Source organism: Rhea pennata, chromosome 18 (genome assembly GCF_028389875.1).
Source record: "Rhea pennata isolate bPtePen1 chromosome 18, bPtePen1.pri, whole genome shotgun sequence".
NCBI classification, from domain to species: domain Eukaryota; kingdom Metazoa; phylum Chordata; class Aves; order Rheiformes; family Rheidae; genus Rhea; species Rhea pennata.
In genome coordinates this window covers 5,413,947-5,433,559 of record NC_084680.1, presented here as the reverse complement: position 1 = coordinate 5,433,559, position 19,613 = coordinate 5,413,947, and the positions used below count along the sequence as shown (strand labels likewise).

The 19,613-nt window shown below is 42.4% G+C and overlaps 1 protein-coding gene across 3 annotated transcripts in view; it reads left to right on the top strand.

The window, feature by feature from the left end:
• The window catches only part of TNC (tenascin C), a 73,602-nt gene that overhangs the window by 24,255 nt on the left and 29,734 nt on the right, over positions 1-19,613 (top strand). Inside the window, exons 2-12 of one of the 3 annotated variants that reach the window (XM_062590672.1) lie at positions 792-1,382; positions 2,765-4,171; positions 5,964-6,227; positions 7,107-7,222; positions 7,316-7,472; positions 8,042-8,311; positions 9,466-9,651; positions 10,393-10,482; positions 11,049-11,312; positions 13,786-14,154; positions 18,231-18,650. In XM_062590672.1, coding sequence (XP_062446656.1) covers positions 920-1,382; positions 2,765-4,171; positions 5,964-6,227; positions 7,107-7,222; positions 7,316-7,472; positions 8,042-8,311; positions 9,466-9,651; positions 10,393-10,482; positions 11,049-11,312; positions 13,786-14,154; positions 18,231-18,650 — 4,006 coding nt within the window. In that variant the 5' untranslated portion in view covers positions 792-919. The remainder of the gene's footprint in view (positions 1-791; positions 1,383-2,764; positions 4,172-5,963; positions 6,228-7,106; positions 7,223-7,315; positions 7,473-8,041; positions 8,312-9,465; positions 9,652-10,392; positions 10,483-11,048; positions 11,313-13,785; positions 14,155-18,230; positions 18,651-19,613) is intronic. The other 2 variants (XM_062590670.1, XM_062590671.1) reach the window with 2 other exon arrangements.

Below are 19,613 nucleotides of genomic sequence, written 5' to 3'. Positions count from 1 at the left end.
TTACCCTTGTTGGAGCCTCATTTGGGGTAATCTACTGTGTCCCATTAGTTTTACACTAAAATATTGCTAGACGTGATGTCAACACTGACTCCAGAACCCTGAGTCTGCAACGTTCTTATGAAAGCTCCATTTATCTTCCTGCTTCAGGCAAATTGTCTTTACAGTAAGCCTGTTATTGACTGTAAGCTCTGGAGTTCAGGTTCCCAAGCAAATTAAATTAAAGCATTTGGGAAAGGACTACACTGGGCTTAGTGGTGCTGATACGTCTTTTGATTGTGTCTCAAGTATCTCAGGTGATCTAACTTTTGTTAGCCTGCAAGCAGTGGAGTAATGGGGGAAGGGAAGGCAGGCTTCTAACACTGTCTGTATAATAAAAGAAGACACATTATTTTTTCTGTGTATTTTTTGTTGTAAGCCCCTGCGCTGGGCCTGAAAGTAGTGTTTTTGCATGAGGTGAGACTCAGCAGGCTACTTTGCCCTAGTATTCTGTTTGAGACAGTTGAACCTTCTTTTACTCCGTTATACTTGCTCTAAACTGGAAATAATAGTAGTTTCTTTCAAGATTGGTGTTTTGTGAGTTTTTGTTCACAAGCGTGCTAAGATCCTGGAAGATTAAGCACTGCACTACTGTTGTTTAAGTGCAAGGTCAGCAAGTCTGGGTCAGGTGAGATTGTATGTTGAGTAGCACCTTAGCCAAGTTCTTTCAGGACATGGGCACATACAGTGTTGCGGATGTTTTGTTGAGCGGTGCAGCTACTGTTCATCTCTAATATGTCTCCTTATTGTTTCAGGGAACAACTGTACCAGGAAAGGAGAGGAAATCTAATTTGGTTTGAACTGGCTCTCCAATTTCAGCTCCAGACTACAAAGACCAAATAAACAAGACTCCATCTGCCTCCAGAAGGAACTGAACACCACAATGGGACTCCCCACCCAGGTGCTGGCCTGTGTGATCTTAGCTGTGTTATACCAGCATGCCAGTGGTGGACTCCTCAGGCGAATTATCAAGCAAAATCAGGAGACTGGGTTAAACATGACCTTGCAAGAAGATAACCAGCCTGTGGTTTTTAACCATGTCTACAACATTAAATTACCTGGTCACTCCCTTTGCTCTGTGGACCTAGATTCAGCTAGCGGTGATGCAGATTTGAAGGCAGAAATTGAGCCAGTCAAGCACTACGAGGAGCACACGATGAACGAGGAGAACCAGATTGTCTTCACTCACCGGATCAACATTCCCCGCCAGGCTTGTGGCTGTGCTGCTGCTCCAGACATTAAGGATCTCCTGAGCAGACTAGAGGAGCTGGAGGGGCTGGTATCCTCCCTACGAGAGCAGTGTGCCAGTGGTGCTGGATGCTGTCCCAGTACCCAAACAGCAGAAGGTAAGGCAGCTGGAGGAGCTGCTCTCTGGGAAACTCTCATGCTGGCTGCAGCCCTTGTTTAGAATAGATTCTAGAATCTGTTTCAAGAATGAACAAAAGTCAACCTGTTAAATTTGAAACATAATCAAAGTTGGGAATGTGTTTGGCCAGCTTGCAAGATGTGTTCATTCACAGTTTTGCAGTTTAATGTGTCTGTGGGTTAGAGCTCTGCCTGAGCACCAGTCGGCCACATTATTGCTGCAGCACTGAGCATGTATGGTGCTTGGGCAAGGTGACAGCATCAGAGCTAAGATTAAACTCATACAGTACAAGCTCTTGGCCCTGCATTTGTCTCCTTGAATAGACTGCCAGTGTAACTATCTTTATTTCCAAGTTTTCTCGAATAGAGACCAATAAAAATACAGCAAGATATAGACTATAGATGAATACTTGTGAGAACAAATGATTTGAGAGAGAAAAGTATAATATCCTTCCTGCTGTTTTTTAAACTGAGGTAAGAGACTGGTCATACAAGAAAGTAAGCAGAAATCTTCTCAGTAGTAATCTGTCCCCCTGAGAACAGAACCAGTCTCCATGCCAATGATACAATGTACTGCCCAGCTTTTTATGTTTTGGAGTGAATTGGTGAATAATGCTTCATGGTGCATGCTCTCATGAAGCTGTCAGCAAAGCTGCTCTGTCAGTGGAAAAGGGTTTGAGAAGGGCAGACAAATCCAACACGCTAATTTGCTAAGTAGTTGGCAGGAACTCTTCTCTGACAGTAGTGTGAATTAAATTGTTCCTGGTAAATTAAATCTCGTAAGAAAAAGAAGGAGGTATTTTGATTCAAAAGCTTTGGCAAATCTCTAAAGAGACGTGTCCTGCAGGGATCTGGGAAAATAAGACCCCTTTTAGGTAACTCCAGTAAGGGACCCAAAGGCTGAATATCTCCTGATTGCTTCAGAAATGTTATCCTGTTTGCTATAGTTTCTCACTGTATAATTTTTCCCAAAGTGCTTTGGGACTTGTTTGGGCATGGCAGTAGGAGCAGGGAGGTTAAGTGCAAGGAGTTATCTTCTGAGCACTGGTGGTACAGCACAGCACCAGATTTGTAAATATCTTTGTAAAACTTTTGAATATACCTCCAAGCCCCTGGGCTGAAAGAGGCATTGTGCCCGGTTGTCATGGGCACATTTCTGCCACCATGGTCATTTTTATTCTCCAGAGGGAAGATGTAACAACAGGCACCATGACCTGTGGCTAGCTGTCCTTGCTGTTCAGCAAAGGAATTAATCCATCTAATTGCCCCATGCGGCATGGTGGAGATGGAGCATTTATGTTGCACTGGTCTGGCACAACCCAGAGCCAATGAGGGTAACAGGTTTTCTGATGCATTGGTACAGGTCGCCTGGACACAACACCCTATTGTGGTGGACATGGAAACTACAGCACTGAGATCTGTGGCTGCATTTGTGAGCCTGGCTGGAAAGGCCCCAACTGCTCTGAACCCAACTGCCCACGCAACTGCTCAAACAGAGGCCGCTGCGTCCATGGCAAGTGCATCTGTGTAGAAGGCTTCACTGGTGAGGACTGTGGCCAGGCCACCTGCCCATCAGACTGTAACGACCAAGGCAAGTGCGTCGATGGGGTTTGTGTGTGCTTTGAGGGGTACACGGGAGCAGACTGCAGCGAGGAGCTCTGCCCCGAGGGGTGCAGCGTGCATGGGAAGTGTGTGAGCGGGCAGTGCGTGTGCAACGAGGGCTTCACCGGCAAGGACTGCAGTGAGCCTCTCTGTCTCAACAACTGCAACAACCGTGGGCGCTGCGTGGACAACGAGTGCGTCTGTGACGAGGGCTACACTGGTGAAGACTGCAACGAGCTCATCTGCCCCAATGATTGCTTCGACCGTGGGCGCTGTGTCAACGGGACCTGCTTCTGTGAGCAGGGCTACACTGGGGAGGACTGTGGGGAGCTGACTTGCCCCAACAATTGCAACAACAACGGTCGCTGCGAGAACGGGCTGTGTGTCTGTCACGAAGGCTTCGTGGGGGATGACTGCAGTGAAAAGAGGTGCCCAAAAGACTGCAACAACCGTGGGCGCTGCGTGAGCGGGCGCTGCGTGTGCCACGAGGGCTACCTGGGTGAAGACTGCGGAGAGCTGCGGTGCCCCAACGACTGCCACCGCCGCGGGCGCTGCATCAATGGGCAGTGCATGTGTGACGAGGGGTTCATCGGGGAAGACTGCGGAGAGCTGCGGTGCCCCACTGACTGCCACAGCCGCGGGCGCTGCGTCAACGGGCAGTGCGTGTGCGACGAGCAGTTCGTCGGGGATGACTGCGGGGAGCTGCGGTGCCCCAACGACTGCCACAAGCATGGGCGCTGTGTCAACGGGCAGTGTGTGTGCGACGAGGGGTACACGGGGGAAGACTGCGGGGAGCTGCGGTGCCCTGAGGACTGCCACAACCGAGGCCGGTGTGTAGAGGGGCAGTGCGTGTGCGACAACGGCTTCACTGGGGACGACTGCGGGGAGCTGGCCTGCCCCAACAGCTGCAACCACCGCGGGCGCTGCGTCAACGGGCAGTGTGTGTGCGAAGAAGGGTTCACAGGAGAGGACTGTGGCCAGCGGCGCTGCCCCAACGACTGCCATGGCCGGGGTCGCTGTGTTGACGGACGGTGTGTGTGTGAGGAAGGCTTTGTCGGGGATGACTGCCGTGAACGCTCCTGCCCCAACAACTGCAACAACATGGGACGCTGTGTCGAGGGACAGTGTATCTGTGAGGATGGTTACATAGGGGACGACTGTTCTGATGGTAGGTTGTAATGTCCGTTTCAACCCACTTCCCCTGGGTAATCTCTGTGTTCATCCAGCAGTGCAGGAGGCTCTATGAACCTTTCTAAGTAGCTAGACCTTAGTTCCGCTTTATCATAGTCAGAACAACTAAATCAGTGGAGTTAGAGCACCCAGAGCAAGATCTTGGCCTTCCTTACTTGTCAGGGCTATGTAGGATAGTCCTTGCTGGTATCTTTTTATGGCCAGCAAATTGATAATGGTAGTGCAATCAGTTTGTTATCTCCAAGCTTGCTCCCACCATACTGTCACTGGAGTAGCAGCTTGCACTGGTTGGGAATTTGTCACTGTTATCTTTCAGTTTCTCCTAATACCTTTTTAGGCTAAGAAGATAGATTCTCTCCAAAACTGCAACAAAAAAAGCGTTCTGACTATGGAAAAGGAGATATATGCAGAATCTTCTTACTAGGTTCTCAGTAGTATTAGCTAAAAGAATATAGAAAGAATTTATACTGAAAAATAAGGCTCTGCAGGAATGAAGTAATGTGGAAAACGAACTTCAGGGAATAAATAGTCTGAGTATCAAATGTTTCTGACAGCCAATTTATGGTCCCCATTCCAGTGCTAGACTGGTACAAAAGGGATTTTCATCTGAGGTACCATCACTATTGTAGGAGCAGAAAACTAAACACATGGCACTGACAATATATACTAACAGTCTCCAAGGGCTCAGTGGTTTTGCTTTGAAGGTGGATCTCTGAGCTGGAACCGTTGCGGAGTCAGAGTGTGTAATGGAGGCAAGGTAAACTCATAAAATAACCTTGTCCTGTCTGACTCATCAGCACGAGGCAGCCATCACGATAGGATGACCAGATGTTCCAAGCATTATAGTGCAATTTTTCAGGGTTACTGGGGCCTTGGCTACCTCTCAGCTGATCAGATGGATTTTTCTAGGTAAAGCAAAATTTGATCATATTTTTTAAAAGGTTTCCTTACTCATACTGTTGGGTTTGACAAAACTTGGAGTAAAACTGTGGAATCAGCTGGAGTGGAAACCTAGTTATAAAGCCACATACTTAGTTTCCCAGTACCACTGACACTATAGAAAAGTTGATAGAAAATTTTGGCAGCTAGATAGTGGCAGGCATTACACTATAAAGGAAGTAGTTTTCCTTAGGATATCCCTGAGGAGCAATTTTGGAACTGAAGTCTTTGTAGGATAATCAAGGAGTACTTTGAGGGTGGGAACATGATAAAAGATAATGAATACCCTTGAAAAGAAATTCCCATATTTTATTTTCCCCTGCTGAAAGATTCCCAAGCCACGTTTTGTGCTGTACGTGTGCAAATGTGGAGTAATTCACTTGGAAGTATTTAGAAAAATAATAGTGTTTTATTTCACTTTGGAAAATCCATGCAATTTTGTATATGGAAAGCCCAGGACTTTCAGCTATAAAATCATGTGTTACTGGCAGTTGACTTAAACAACTGAATCCCTAAGGAGCTTGCTAGAGTAGTCATCTGCATCAGTCTTGCACGTTAGCCACTGGAGGAGGAGCTAGAACATAATGAGCTATAGGTTGTGTGTGAGAACGAGAGCAGAAATTGGCCTGTGGCTTTTGGAAATGTCTGTAGTCTTCGTCACTTGGACATTCCTTTCTTCAGTTGGCTAATTTGTGTGACCTGGCTTCTCCACTCCCTATTTGTTAGCTGATTCTTATGAACTCCTCCTGGGAAAATGTGAAACTGGGTAAGTCATTCATTTTTGAGCCTTGAAAAGCTCTTAGAAGTTTGTTTTGTTTTCCCCTTCCCAGTGTCTCCTCCAACTGAGCTGACTGTGACAAACATAACAGATAAGACCGTAAATCTGGAATGGAAACATGAGAATCTAGTCAATGAGTATCTTGTCACCTATGTCCCTACCAGCAGTGGTGGCCTAGATCTGCAGTTCACCGTGCCAGGAAATCGGACATCTGCCACTATTCATGAACTGGAGCCGGGTGTGGAATACTTTATCCGTGTCTTTGCAATCCTTAAAAACAAGAAGAGCATTCCAGTCAGTGCCAGGGTAGCAACATGTGAGTTTAATGTTCCCTGTATTCACCCATTTATCTGTGTTTGTAGTGTATATTATTTGTATCCTTTTTTTGGGGGGGGGGGGTTCTTTCTATTTTATTTTTTATTTTCAATTCATCTTTTCTTCTAGACCAAGTCAGTCATCTTCACTTGCATTTTCTATACTATTCCAATACTCAAGACTGCATTAAAACTACAGTTCACTAGCTCTTCTGCTCGGTGCACTAGTTCTTCCGCTCAGCTCCTCTACTCTCCCAGTCATAGAATTCTTGTAATTTAAGACCTTCAGATTTTTCATAATAAGGTACTTTTTTAAACCTTGGTAATGCTTCCTAAAATAATGTAAGAATATAGCAGCATGTGAAAAAAACAGATCCAAATGAAAACATTTGGATTCTAAATGTTTTAACTAAAATGAAGGTTATATTTGTTTTTCATCTTCATTGTGTCTTACAGTATCTTACTTTCCCTGTGCTGTCTGTCTACTTGTTCATCATCTTTATACTGTGTACATATCAGTTGTATCTAAATATCTCAACCTCAAAAGATGTCCATTGAATTCTGTCACTGCGGTCATTTTTAGACACCTGGGGCAGGATTCATCTAACTTGACATGTCCATACAAGGCTTCTTTACAGATAAAGGGAAAAAATAGATGTTTTTAGGGCACAATTAATTTTACTCTAAGGTGGCATCTAAGATGGATCAGAGGAATGTCACTTCAAAGGCAGAATAACTGGCTGTGAAGAGAGTCTGAACATCTCAGATACAGATCACTACACTGTGGATATTTATAGTTGTGGAAAGATGTCCCAATGCCAGTGCCCTCATTTGTGGGAAATCATTGCTCATGTAGTTGTCTCATTTTTTCTCTGTCACAGACCTGCCTGCTCCAGAAGGTCTGAAATTCAAATCTGTCAGAGAAACATCTGTCCAGGTGGAGTGGGATCCTCTGAACATTTCATTTGATGGATGGGAGCTGATTTTCCGTAATATGGTAAGGAAGTAATGTTTCTTGCATAGAGGCCATGTGCAAGTGAAGGACCCTATGTTTCTTGTATTTATTTTAACTGATTATTCTGTGTTACAGAAAAAGGAGGATAATGGAGATATAACCAGCAGCTTGAAAAGGCCGGAAACATCATATATGCAGCCAGGTTTGGCACCAGGGCAACAGTATAATGTATCCCTTCATATAGTGAAAAACAATACCAGAGGACCCGGACTGTCAAGGGTGATAACCACAAGTAAGAACAACCTGGTATTTGATGTACCACAACTGATAAAACAACTGCTACTTGATGTAGTCTGTGGAATTTTTAAACAAAGAAAAAGCGAAGTTATATACTCTATTTTCTGAGGCAAAAAAGGAAGCACTGAAACTGCTAATAAAAAGACATAAGGAGAAATTATTTCCTTTCCAAATTACCTGACTACAGAGGAAAGGAAATTTGTTTTTATCTAGATTGTAGCCAGCAGTATGCACTTGGTTCTTGTTCAAAAGGTACATCAACAGGAACGAGAATTCCTGTCATCCTGGCAGTGATTCCACAGAGAAATTACTTAGGAGAAAGAGGTTTTGTTGTGCAGATGGAGAACCTTCTAGGGTTTCCACTCGTCTTTGCTTTGGCAACTTCTGATGTTAATGAATTTTGATGCATTAGCTTCTGACGAATTGGTTCCATTTGGCAATAAGCTTCAGCTGATAAGAACCACCGTCTTTTGCTCTGATTCAACAGTTTGAAGACCTGACTGTGTATGATCTTCCTGGCGAGGTTGCTTAAAAAAAAATCATATTTTTCTCTCTTCATTACAGAGCTTGATGCCCCTAGCCAGATTGAGGCAAAAGATGTCACAGATACCACAGCTCTGATCACGTGGTCCAAACCTTTGGCTGAAATTGAAGGCATAGAGCTCACCTATGGCCCCAAGGATGTTCCAGGGGACAGAACAACCATTGACCTCTCCGAAGATGAAAACCAATATTCTCTCGGAAACCTGAAGCCACACACAGAGTATGAAGTGACGCTCATCTCTCGGCGAGGGGACATGGAAAGCGATCCCATGAAAGAAGTCTTTGTCACAGGTAAAAGACTTGGATACCAGTCCAAGCTTCTAGAAGGGTGACGTAATTGCCACCAGTGTTTCTATGCTGTTTCCAACATGTCACTTAAGTTGATAGTTACAACATTGACACAGAACCACCTCTGTTACAGAGATGTAATGGAGATGGTTTTCCAGTGTGTCTTTGTGACTTTAAGAGTGAGATTCCCATTTTATTGGGAGTCCCATATCAAAATATTTAAACTCTCAGGTTCCTAAATGTCTTTTGAAAATGGAAATTATGCTCTTAGGTCACTTAGCTTTTTGATCATCTTATGCTAAATCTCTACTCTAGGAAACAGAGTTCCTCTAGGTTATTGCCTGTTTGCTGTGCTAAACATCTTCCATGGTTCCTACTTCCACAACGTCTAAAACCTGAGCAGCAACATTATTTCTGTTTGCCTAAATCCAAAACAGATTAGCAGAGAACTGCTCTTTCTCCTTCCTCTGCTCTGGCAATGTTTGCTGTCTTGTTTTCTAAATTTAGTTTTTCTCCTTAGTGACCTTGGGAGTGTTTTATGAAAGAAGTGGGTCCTTTAGCATGTTGTCAAAGTTTGGATGCATTAATAGACCTGAGAAAATGGAACATAGAGAATTACCTCCCTTTTCATCTCAAAATGTAGTTGTTCCTTCAGATAGAGATTTAATTTTGTTATAGGAGTGAACAGTGAAATCTCATTGAATTTATATATAATATTCACCTTTCCTTTTGATACCTAGAGTTCCCTTCAGCTATGATTGGAAGGTTTTTGCTGAACAGAAATTCTGGAGTTGGTCAATTCTTTTTTATTAGAGGTCTTTTTCTATTGGAAAATTGAGTTATTTGTAAAGGAAAAAGAAGATTTTCACCCAAATATGTATTTCTACAAGCACTTTATATTTTGTAAGAAAAAACAATACTGAAGTTAAAAATGTTATTTTTATTTCAGGAGGTAAAGGTTGAACGTCTTCCACTTTTTTTTTCCCCCCAAACAGTTCTAGTGAGCTCTCCACTTTATGCCAAAAGGAATTTACTTGATATAGTTAAAGACTTGAACACAGAAGTATTATATGTGAGAAAACTTAATATCAATTTTTTTTGATCATTCTCATCTTTTAAAAATTACTATCATAAGAGAATGATTCTTTCTTTTACAGATTTGGATGCTCCAAAGAACCTGAAGCGGGTGTCACAGACAGACAGCAGCATTACTTTGGAGTGGAAGAACAGTCATGCGAATATCGATAACTACAGAATTAAATTTGCTCCCATCGCTGGTGGAGACCATGCTGAGATTACAGTGCCAAAAGGCAATCAGGCAACAACCAAAGCTACACTCACAGGTAGGATTGAGAGGTTAATAATGTCATGCTGCTGTCATCACCCTAGTGTACAAAAATGTAGTGAAAAAATGTCCTTTTGGTCATCATATCTAAAAGGTTACAAGCAGAGGTTACACATTTTGAATACAAGCAGTTAAATTAAAACACATGTAATGTGCATTTGCCCATCTGCAGGTGGATGACTAGACAACAAAAGGTGTCTAACCATTTCACTTTCATGTGCAGATCTGAATCCCACTAGCCACTTCCCTGAATTTTTAGATACCTATATCACTTTATGGGGATGGTTTCACACCTCTGCATTCAAGACACTTCTGCATGGGCTAATGATGGTAGTTACTGATGCCAGCTTTCAGCTTTTCTGTGTACATGCAAGCTACCTTACCTGCCTGCAAAGCTAGATAACTGGAATTTTTCCATTTAATATGGATGTCTGTACCCTTTTCCTGAGCTGAAGAACCTACAATGCAAGGTCTTGCAAGTGGTATCTCTCTCTGATTATGTATTTGCACAGTGTCTAGGATGCAATCTTAGTCAGCCATAATCCTTATCCTCCAGTATGTCCATGGAAAAAGATGCATTCACTTCAGAGCAGCTGGAGGGTAAATGAGACCTTGAGTCTCCACTTACACAGAAAAGAATATATCTACACTCACATGCTTTCAGACTTCCTTGTTTAAGAAAATGCCATCCAGCATCTCCCATAGACAGGGACTCACACCTCTTCTCCTTATCAATTAGGTTTGAGGCCTGGAACTGAATATGGCATTGGAGTGACAGCAGTGCGACAGGACAGAGAAAGTGCTCCTGCTACCATTAATGCTGGGACTGGTGAGTAGCTTGTTCCTCCTTTGTGCTCTGGAGGAAGCAGCGAGTCAGCTGGAGCCACTCTGGTGTTTCTTTCCTGTTTTAAGTAATGCTGTAAGAAGTACTTTAGAAGATTCTTCATTTTATCTTGACACAAATAAAACATTTTTCCAGAAGGGAAAGAGAAAACATTTCCCAAAGGTATACTCTGGGAGATTCGCCTCCAGGTGAGCTCCTTGGTGGTTATTACTTACCCCAACTGTCCTCTAGTTGTGAGGATTTGGGGCAGGAGTGGTGGTTAGGGTGTAAAGGTTAATTTGACAAAAAGCTCTGCTTCAGTTGTTGCAGTAGTCCTGACTTCCCTTCAAAACGAATTGTTCTCTCTCAACATCCCTCTTTTCCCAAGTGAATGCACTACTTGCTAAAGCGAATGTAAGCAGGGCAAATTTGTACAGAAAGTCAAATGAGACTTTGAGCTGTCACTAGACACACAGTATGAATACTGCTCTGTCTGCAGGTGCCTGAAAGACTGTCCCAGTGCAGGACAGAGACTTTGCTTAACATTTCAACTTTGTCTTTTTAACCTGTAGATCTTGATAACCCCAAGGACTTGGAAGTCAGTGATCCCACTGAAACAACCTTGTTGCTTCGCTGGAGAAGACCAGTGGCTAAGTTTGATCGTTACCGCCTCATTTACGTTAGTCCCTCTGGAAGAAAGAATGAAGTGGAGGTCCCTGTGGACAGCACCTCTTTTATCCTGCGAGGACTGGAGGCAGGGACAGAATACACCATCAGTCTGGTTGCGGAAAAGGGGAGACACAAAAGCAAACCTACAACTGTCAAGGGTTTGACTGGTGAGTAACAGCTTTTGATAGGTGCCATGCATCAGATCATTGGGCAATGACTGGCCCAAGCGCAGCTTCACCTGATTCTGTAGGTCATACTTGGGGAACAGCTCAAAGACATTAGCTGATATAGAGACCTGATCTGTCTGTCTAGCATGATAGGCTTATTCAAGGAGAGCTGTGTGTTTCCCTTATTACTGTATTTAACTGCATGTTGTCAGGGATTTTTCTTACTGCCATTTGGGAAGACTCGTAAACCACACAGTCGTTTGTCCTGCATGAAATGCAGCCCTTATCCTTTGTTTTAAACGGATTGCATTTTTTGTGCATTATAACTTAATGTTGTTTTCTACAGCTAAAAACAAAGTAGAAGAACAACCAGAATATGTTTAACATGGTTTATTCCTGCCTTACAACTTCTCTTCACAGTATGCCTTCATCCATCCATGAGCTTCAGCAGAGTCAAGAGAGCTCTGCTTTCCTCCTTTTTCAATTTTTTCATCCAAGAGCAGAGGAAAGCTAATGTCTTAAATCTGGTCACAGCCACTATTTCCGTTGGATATCATGACTGTTATGTTTGTCTACAAAGAAAAGGTCCACTTCAGCCATCTCTATTTGTGCAAATTATTCTTTACTTAACTAGAATCAATAGGTTACTTGTTGAATAAGATTTTATTATCTGTGAATATTTTTCACTCAAAGTTTTTTGCATATAGTTAATGTGTTCATATAGAACATAAGTGAGCCCTGAATCTTCAGGTGCCTTCAGGCTAAATACTGTGATGCAAAGCCTCAACTGCTGTCAACAGAGCCAGTGAAATCAGAATCAGCGGGGTTAGAATTATTGTCTTTATTGCATTGTATAACATATACTTACAGCCTTTTCCCTCCAGGACTACCTGTGAGGGAAACACATGTCAGAAATTGTGGATTTTACAAATTAATACTTGTATACAATTGAACTGGTCATAACCAGTTTCATACTCCATAGTAATGTTCATGCCAGCAGTACCGATGAATGCTTAATAGAGTCAGGTAATTTAGTTCAGACAAGGGTTGTATGGTGTAGTGTAAACAAAGGAAAGCCTTCAGCACTGAATTGCTTGTTTGATGCATAAGTCAGGCCAGTGTCCAATGTGGGGAGAATTTAGAAAGTCCTGAGGCACGCACATACAAAAGGAAGATGGAGGTTTAAGTGGTAGGAGTGAGCAAGCTTTAATTTTTTCAAGGTTATTCTTTCTTTCCCTGTTCGAATACTAAATAGTCTCACAAAAAGTGAGTGTAAAGGAAGAAATAGCATGAACAACAACATACTGTGGAATTTCACAGTCTGATTTTCCAGCACCGGCTTCCAAAGTCCCACAAGATGCTTTCTTTTTCCTTGTGTTTCTCTTTTTAAAATACGTCCATCTGGCCAGTGTATTTGTTTTAAGTCTTTGCTCAGAGAGACCAGTAAACAGAGAATTCCCTGCAGCGTGTCCTTAGAGTCAACAGCAGTAGTTGACATAATCTGTGTCTGTGACCTTCCTCCAGTGGAAGGTCAAACACATGAGCATCAGGAGGCAGAAGTGTCCTCTAAGCCCGTGGAGTATGAGACAAGAAGTCACTTCAGTTTACCTTTTCCTCAATTCATCTCATCCATGTTGCCAGTACTTGGGAGGTCCTCAAGTCCTCAGGCTAAGACAAACAAGCTTGTTGTTTTACCCTCTTTTGCAGGGCTGTAGGGAACCTCTGGTCCATTTTGCTGCTGGAGAGAGTGCTTGGAGCAGCAAGGTAGAGAGAGAAACTGATTGAAGTGGAAGATGTCAGGAGCACAGTTAGGACTGGACGAGCTCTTGGTGAGTGCAGGAAGGAGACAGTCCTGCCATTTTAGTCCTGCCTCACTGAACGGAGGAGGTATTCCAGGTACTCTAGGAGGGCTGAGAGTATTTCCTTTCAGAGTTTCTTTTCCTTCTCCAGATTCCCAATATCCGGTCTTATGTTCTTGCCAGTGTCTTGATGATTCCGTCAGGCTTCCCTGCCTGCAGATATCCAGGAAAGTCAGGACTTTTGCTTCCTACATGTTTTTATTTGTCCATATAGTGAATTTTCTATCACTGAGAATAGGGCTGCTTCTAGCCCCAGAACCGAAGATGGTCTGTTGATGCCTTCTCACCCCCTTACATTCTCCCTGTTATCTTTTTATGTGTGTTAACTTTCCACATACAGATGGTCAAAACTTTCAGCGCTCATGAACCTCTAGCAAAGAGCATGTCATGATGTCTTCCATACTGTGGGATGGCAGCCTTCTATTGCTTCTGTCTTTTCATGTGGAAGAAGTGTAGCTCAAGCAACAAAGCTTTTTTGTTCTGATGTCCATGACTCTGCATTCAAGGGATGGTAACAACTATAAAGTGCTTAGTTTGCTAAATGTTGGTTTATGTTGTTGAAAAGGAAAGATTGACTATGTCGCACTGCTGTTTGCTTGTTTATTTCTTTGTAGCTCCGCGTAGTCTAACCCTAATGCAGGCAATGACTCCTGACCCAGAGGAGCTTTCTGGTTCTGGGAGCTTTGCTGCTCCGGAGGCCTCAGGGCAGCAGGAGGACGCACTGAGGGACCTTGTGGTCTCCAGGGTAACAGACCACGGCTTTAGTGTCTCATGGTATGCGAACGCAGGAGTCTACAGTAGTTTTGTGGTGGAGTATAAAGAAGTGTCACTGGCAGCTGTGCCCCCTGCAGAAATCTTCCTGCCCAAAGAATCCTTAGGTGCTGTGATTGAAGGCCTCCAAGCTAACACTTCCTATAAAATCAAGGTGTATGGATTGGCTGGAGAACAGCGCTCCCCTTCTCTGGAAGCTGTGGCTACAACAGGTACCTTTTTTTCTGTTATTAACTAAGGTATCTAGGTGTCACCTACTTGTTAGAGGTCCCACCCAGCATCATGTTGCATTTTTGGTTTAGATCAACTTCAGGATGCAATGAAAACAAGTAGTTTTGTTAGCTGGTAGGATCTTTCTGGCAGCATGTCTGGAGAATGTTACATGAGATTGACAACTAATCTGTAGGGCGAGCACGTAACCCAGCTCTGGGGAGGCTGAGCAGTCAGACTGCAGCTTTGTTCCTCCTTGCTCTGGTCCTGGAGCATTGCCTGTGTAGCACAATGTGGCTCCTGGAGGAGAAGGGATGGCAATGTATCAGGCATGAGAGGCTTGTGGAGATAAATGAGTGAACCTTAGGGAAACCAAGTGCCAGCCTAGCATTCCTCTGCTGCAGGACCCAGATTGTACAGCAACTGCTGATGAATCGTGGATGTGATGCTGCCTTGCCTCTGGAAATGAGTCGTGCATAAAGAACTGACCAGAAGCATGGCTTGGAGAAGCAAGCTTTCCACTCTGTTAAATGTAGTTAAGATTTATGCTGTTTACCAAAGACCCTTGTATGTGCTGTGTGTCACTCCCTCTTCCTCTCCTGGCTTCTGCTAGTTTTGGATTGTGCCACCCTTTCTTATATAAACCCAAAGGAACGTTAGGAAGAGTGATTACATGAGTCAATTCAATGGGAAACTACAGAGCTTACCATAGGCAAAATGAATTTGCCAGTAAAGATTGCCCATTTCTTCAGCTGATTCTTCTGCTAAGTGTAGCTGGAATCTCAGGCATTAATTTGAGGATTTTTAGTGATAGCTACTGTAGTATTCCTGGCTTGTGGTGTATCCCAATATTTTCATTTGCAGAGCTCAGAGTTGCAAAGGCACTGTAAGCCCAATTTAATCAGCAGGCTGAGAGAGGGGACAGCTATTTAGATGAAGGACTCTGAAAAGAGTGCAAGTATCACAGTAGGCCATGGCTCTATAACTTTCTTTCCTGGAGCTGCAGTCATAGCCTACAGTTTTGAGCTGATGAGAGACTCCACAGTGAAACTGGCTGGTAGCCTCTCTTGGAAAATAATGCAAAATCCAAGAGACGGAAGCAAGAAATAATACAAAATACTTTTTACTCCATCCCAAGTAACCAGGGAAATGTCCTGGCACGACATTAACATTCTTCTTAGCAAAAATACCAATGAAGCATTAAAATGGAATTTCTCTAAAGGCCAGCAACAACAATAGAGATATAATTAGGTCATGTTCAGCCTGAAGATTTTACTAAGACAATGATATTAAGAATTATTGCAGTTTGAAAAAGAGCGTATGTTTGTTGTCCATCCAGTTCCCTTCTACATAGCTTTCAGCTCTTTAGCATCTGCTATTCATTTCTCTCACTAGTATGAATTGTCCTATCTGGCTCTCATCCACCCACCTAGGGTTCCTAGAACTCTGACTTTCTCTTCTTCCCATCTCTTGCCCTAGTTGCTTATTCAAGTGTTTGGTTTTCATTGGTCGTCTTATCTAACAGTTCATTAATTGCTCTCCAAATTTTCACTTATCCATTCTCTAGCTAATATTCTATCTAATAAAACGTTGAAAGTTGATACTGTCCGTAATATCAGAGTATTATTTTCCATGTATCCATATCATTTTCATTTTTCTATCTACTGTATGTTTGTACAAAAAAACACATATTCCTCTATCACATCTTGACTTAATGTGGGGTATGCGTGTGTTTATCTGTGTGTGTGTGTGTGTAGACCTAGAACACTCTTTCTCCTCCACAAATTCATTTGTTGAATTAGTCATTAAACCTCAAAGTAGTATTCACAGTTAGATCTAAAAAAAATCAGAGATAATGTAACTACATGGGATTACACGTGCTTCATGGCACAGTTTGTACATGGGAATCTCCCATGAGGTCGTTAAAGTTGGCACAGTATGTTTAACCCACTTGTAATGGCAAAATGCTGAATTAAAATGCCAGTTCGGGGTTGGTTCCTCATTTTAGGGTGATGACATTGAACTGGTGCTCTGTTTCCCATTCAGATTAGAGAAAACAAAGTCTTTATGTGCTCATACTGTAACTACCAAATACCTGGGGTAAATGTCACTAGAGATGGACAAGTAAAATGAGGGAAAATGTGAAATGTTAGTCAAAATTGGCTTCTTATGGTTTTCTCAGGGTTCCACAGTAAAGCAGAACCTTAAGGCCAATCTGATTTTTCTTTTCCCTTGTTCTTTTTGATATTTCTTCCTGGGTCTCCAACACAAGGTGCATGGCAGTTCCCTGGTGGGAGTTTCCAAAGCATGAAGCTTAAGCTGTGTGATGTGCTGCAACCCTTCCCTCTCCACTGGTCTGAACACTACGTGTATGCCTGTCTCCTGCAGAAATACTCTGTGGTAAAGCCCAACTACTAGTATGCATGTTAAGTAGGTAGCCTTAAGGCTGATGAACTACCAGCTCACTTGTTTGATGCTGTAGTTTTTACCTATTCCCAGAACAGGAAAGAGCTGTTTGGCTTTTGATTATGCATTTGAAGCTGATAGAGTCACAGAAGGTTAATGATTAGGTGCTGCATGTCTTCCTGCTTTGTTCCCTGGGGATAATACATTAACTCAGTGACCCTGGAATGGTCAAATAATATTCCTAACAGTGTACTTAATGAAGAAGAGGGAATTAAGCTAGCAGTTACCATTGCTCATATGCTAGTGTGGTGACAACATTGCTGTCTTCAGGTTGTATCATGTGTTGGGTCTGGTTTAAATCACACACTGGGGTAATTTAGGAGGACTCTTATATTGCTGATATATAAATATATATACACACACACACACACATACATACATATACGTACATAAATACATATATGTGTGTGTGTGTATATATATATATACACGTATGTATGTATCACTAAATGCCTCGCAGGCTTCTTTCCTTCCTGGAGGTGAGCAGAAAAGAATGTTTTTACGTGTGTATTTGTCGTGAGAGTGTATTTTCGAGATAACGTTTCTGCTTTTATTTGAAAATGTTTTAAATTGATCTTTCTCCTCTGGAAATATTTTTCTGGTATATGTGTCAGTTTGGAGACAGATGCTGAATCCTGAGTACATATTTGTGCTGCTCTGACTGACAATAGTAGATGACTCGCTGTCTCTTAATTGAATGCCAGTGGGGCATGAAAGCAAGGCAGTCACTGGGGTGTGAAACGGTGTGGTATTCCACTAATGAGGAAATAATTCTGCATGGCTAATTGAAGTCTCAGAAAAATTACTTGCCTGTTGCCTTGCAGCAGTGATCAAATAGACATTCTCTGTCATCTCCATAGCTCTCAGATTTTTCAAAATGTGACTGTGCTACAGGGCATGTTCATAGTCTTATTCAGCATGGTAAAGGCTGATCTTTTTCCCTTCCATCCTTTTGGATTTCTTTAAAGAAAGACCACTCGCATTCTTTCTGTCTTGTTGGCTTTTAGTTATGGTCCCTTCCCTCTTTTTGAAAATTTTGCATGTATCCAGATGGACAACTGCTCCAAGCCTGTTTTTCTTTGGATAGGAAGAGATTTAGCATGCTTCTTACGTGGCTGACTTCTCAGCCTGGGTTTGACTACATTTGCAATATTTGGCATGTGTTCAACTTCTGGTTTGTATCAGTAGCAATAACTGACCTACTGTAGTAAAGATAAAAGGCATGTTTAAGAGATTTGGGGTTCAAATCCTCACCGATGTGAATAAGCAAAGTTCCTCAGAGTTAGCCAAAGTGTACTTGTTTACATTGACTGAGGATGTGCCCATATCTCTGTTGAAAGTCAGTGTCAATGGATTGCTATGGATAATGGTTGTTGCTCTGGGTCTGCTAGTTAGTTTGGTTCTATGCGAGAACCTCGTTGTGCTTGGTGATGCTACCTTTGCTTATGACCTGGATTCAGTCTCCAAAAAAAAGTACCTGTATGTTTTCTCTAGTCTTAGAGAACTTTAATGCAAAGCACAGAAACTGTTTTGTAACAGATGTTAGACATCACTCACTACCTTTTGGGATTTATGATCAGGAAATTCTAACTTGAAATTTACCTCTGTTTAGCAAATCTAGTTACAACATCTGGAGAATCAAACAATGAAACATCATTTAATCCTACCAGTTCTGCACCTACTGAGCTAAGTTATTTAACAAACCCCAGCACTGATTCTCATGCTCTGCTTTCGGTGCCCACTGGCCTTGCCATCTCAGAAGTCACTGATGCTCTTCATGACCTTAATGTCACGCACAGAACTTTCACTAGTTTCACCCTGTCTTGGGCAGCACAAGATGAGGTATTTGATCAGTTCTTTATCACTCTGAAAGACCTGTCCAGTTTAAACAAAACACAGGAAATCTTTTTGCCGGGAAACCAGCGAGAAACAGAATTTACCAATCTCACAGCTGGCACACAGTACCAGATTAACCTTCATGGAAGCATTCAAGGTCAGCTCTCTTGGTCCTTGGAAACCCTAGCTGCTACAGGTATTTTCTCTGGATTCATTAGCCGTATATTCTTCTCCTGCTTTGAAATGCAGAGCTTCATTTTCATACTACTGTTCCCTTGCAAAAATGCTAGGCTTTGGGAGTGATGCCTTTCTTCTGACTCTTTTTTTTTTTTTTTTTTTTTTTTTTTTTTTTAATGCACGGAATAAATCACTTACTGCTACGGAATGAGAGCCAGCCTTGAGTTATACAGCATGGACAATGCCCCATGCAGCTTTTAAAGTGTCATAGCATCAATTCTCTCTTTTCAAACTGCATGCAAAGAGAGATCGAGATGCATCTGCTATTTCCAAGGCAAATGAAAATAGTAAGATGTTACAGGGATCTATCTGGATTGTGGTTCAAACACAAGAAAGATCGCAAGGAGGTTGTGGTTTGCAGCATTGGCATGAAAGTGGTGATGTCTGAGAAAAAAAAGACAGTAACACATTGGGAGTATACCTTTCTGAACACTTCCACCTATTATCCGTAACATATGATTTGGATGAGCAAACAGGCCTGTAGCCAAAGAGCTCAGTTCAATAATGATCAAAATACCAATGGTTAAGTTCATGACTGGAGAACCTAGCTGAAGACTAGTGACCATGCCAGTCTATCACCTAAAACCAAATTCACTATATGAGATAAAGTATTTATGCAGTAACATACAGATTATTGCACACGTGGTACATGGTTAGAGCAATCTTATCTCTCAATGGTTTGTTCTCTTTTTTTCAGTTAAGAAACATCATCTCTTGATATCGTTTGCTATGATATTGTCATTGTTTTGTCATATATGTTGGATGATTTATGGATGGGGCTTTTTGAACTCTCCAAAATCCAAGTCGGTGCATGATTGTATATGAAAATCTCTTAGTCTCTATAGAGCATGATGGGGTTATGTGTACTTCCATTTCAGACATGCATGGAAGATAAATGTGGGGGAAAGGGACTCTGCATCTT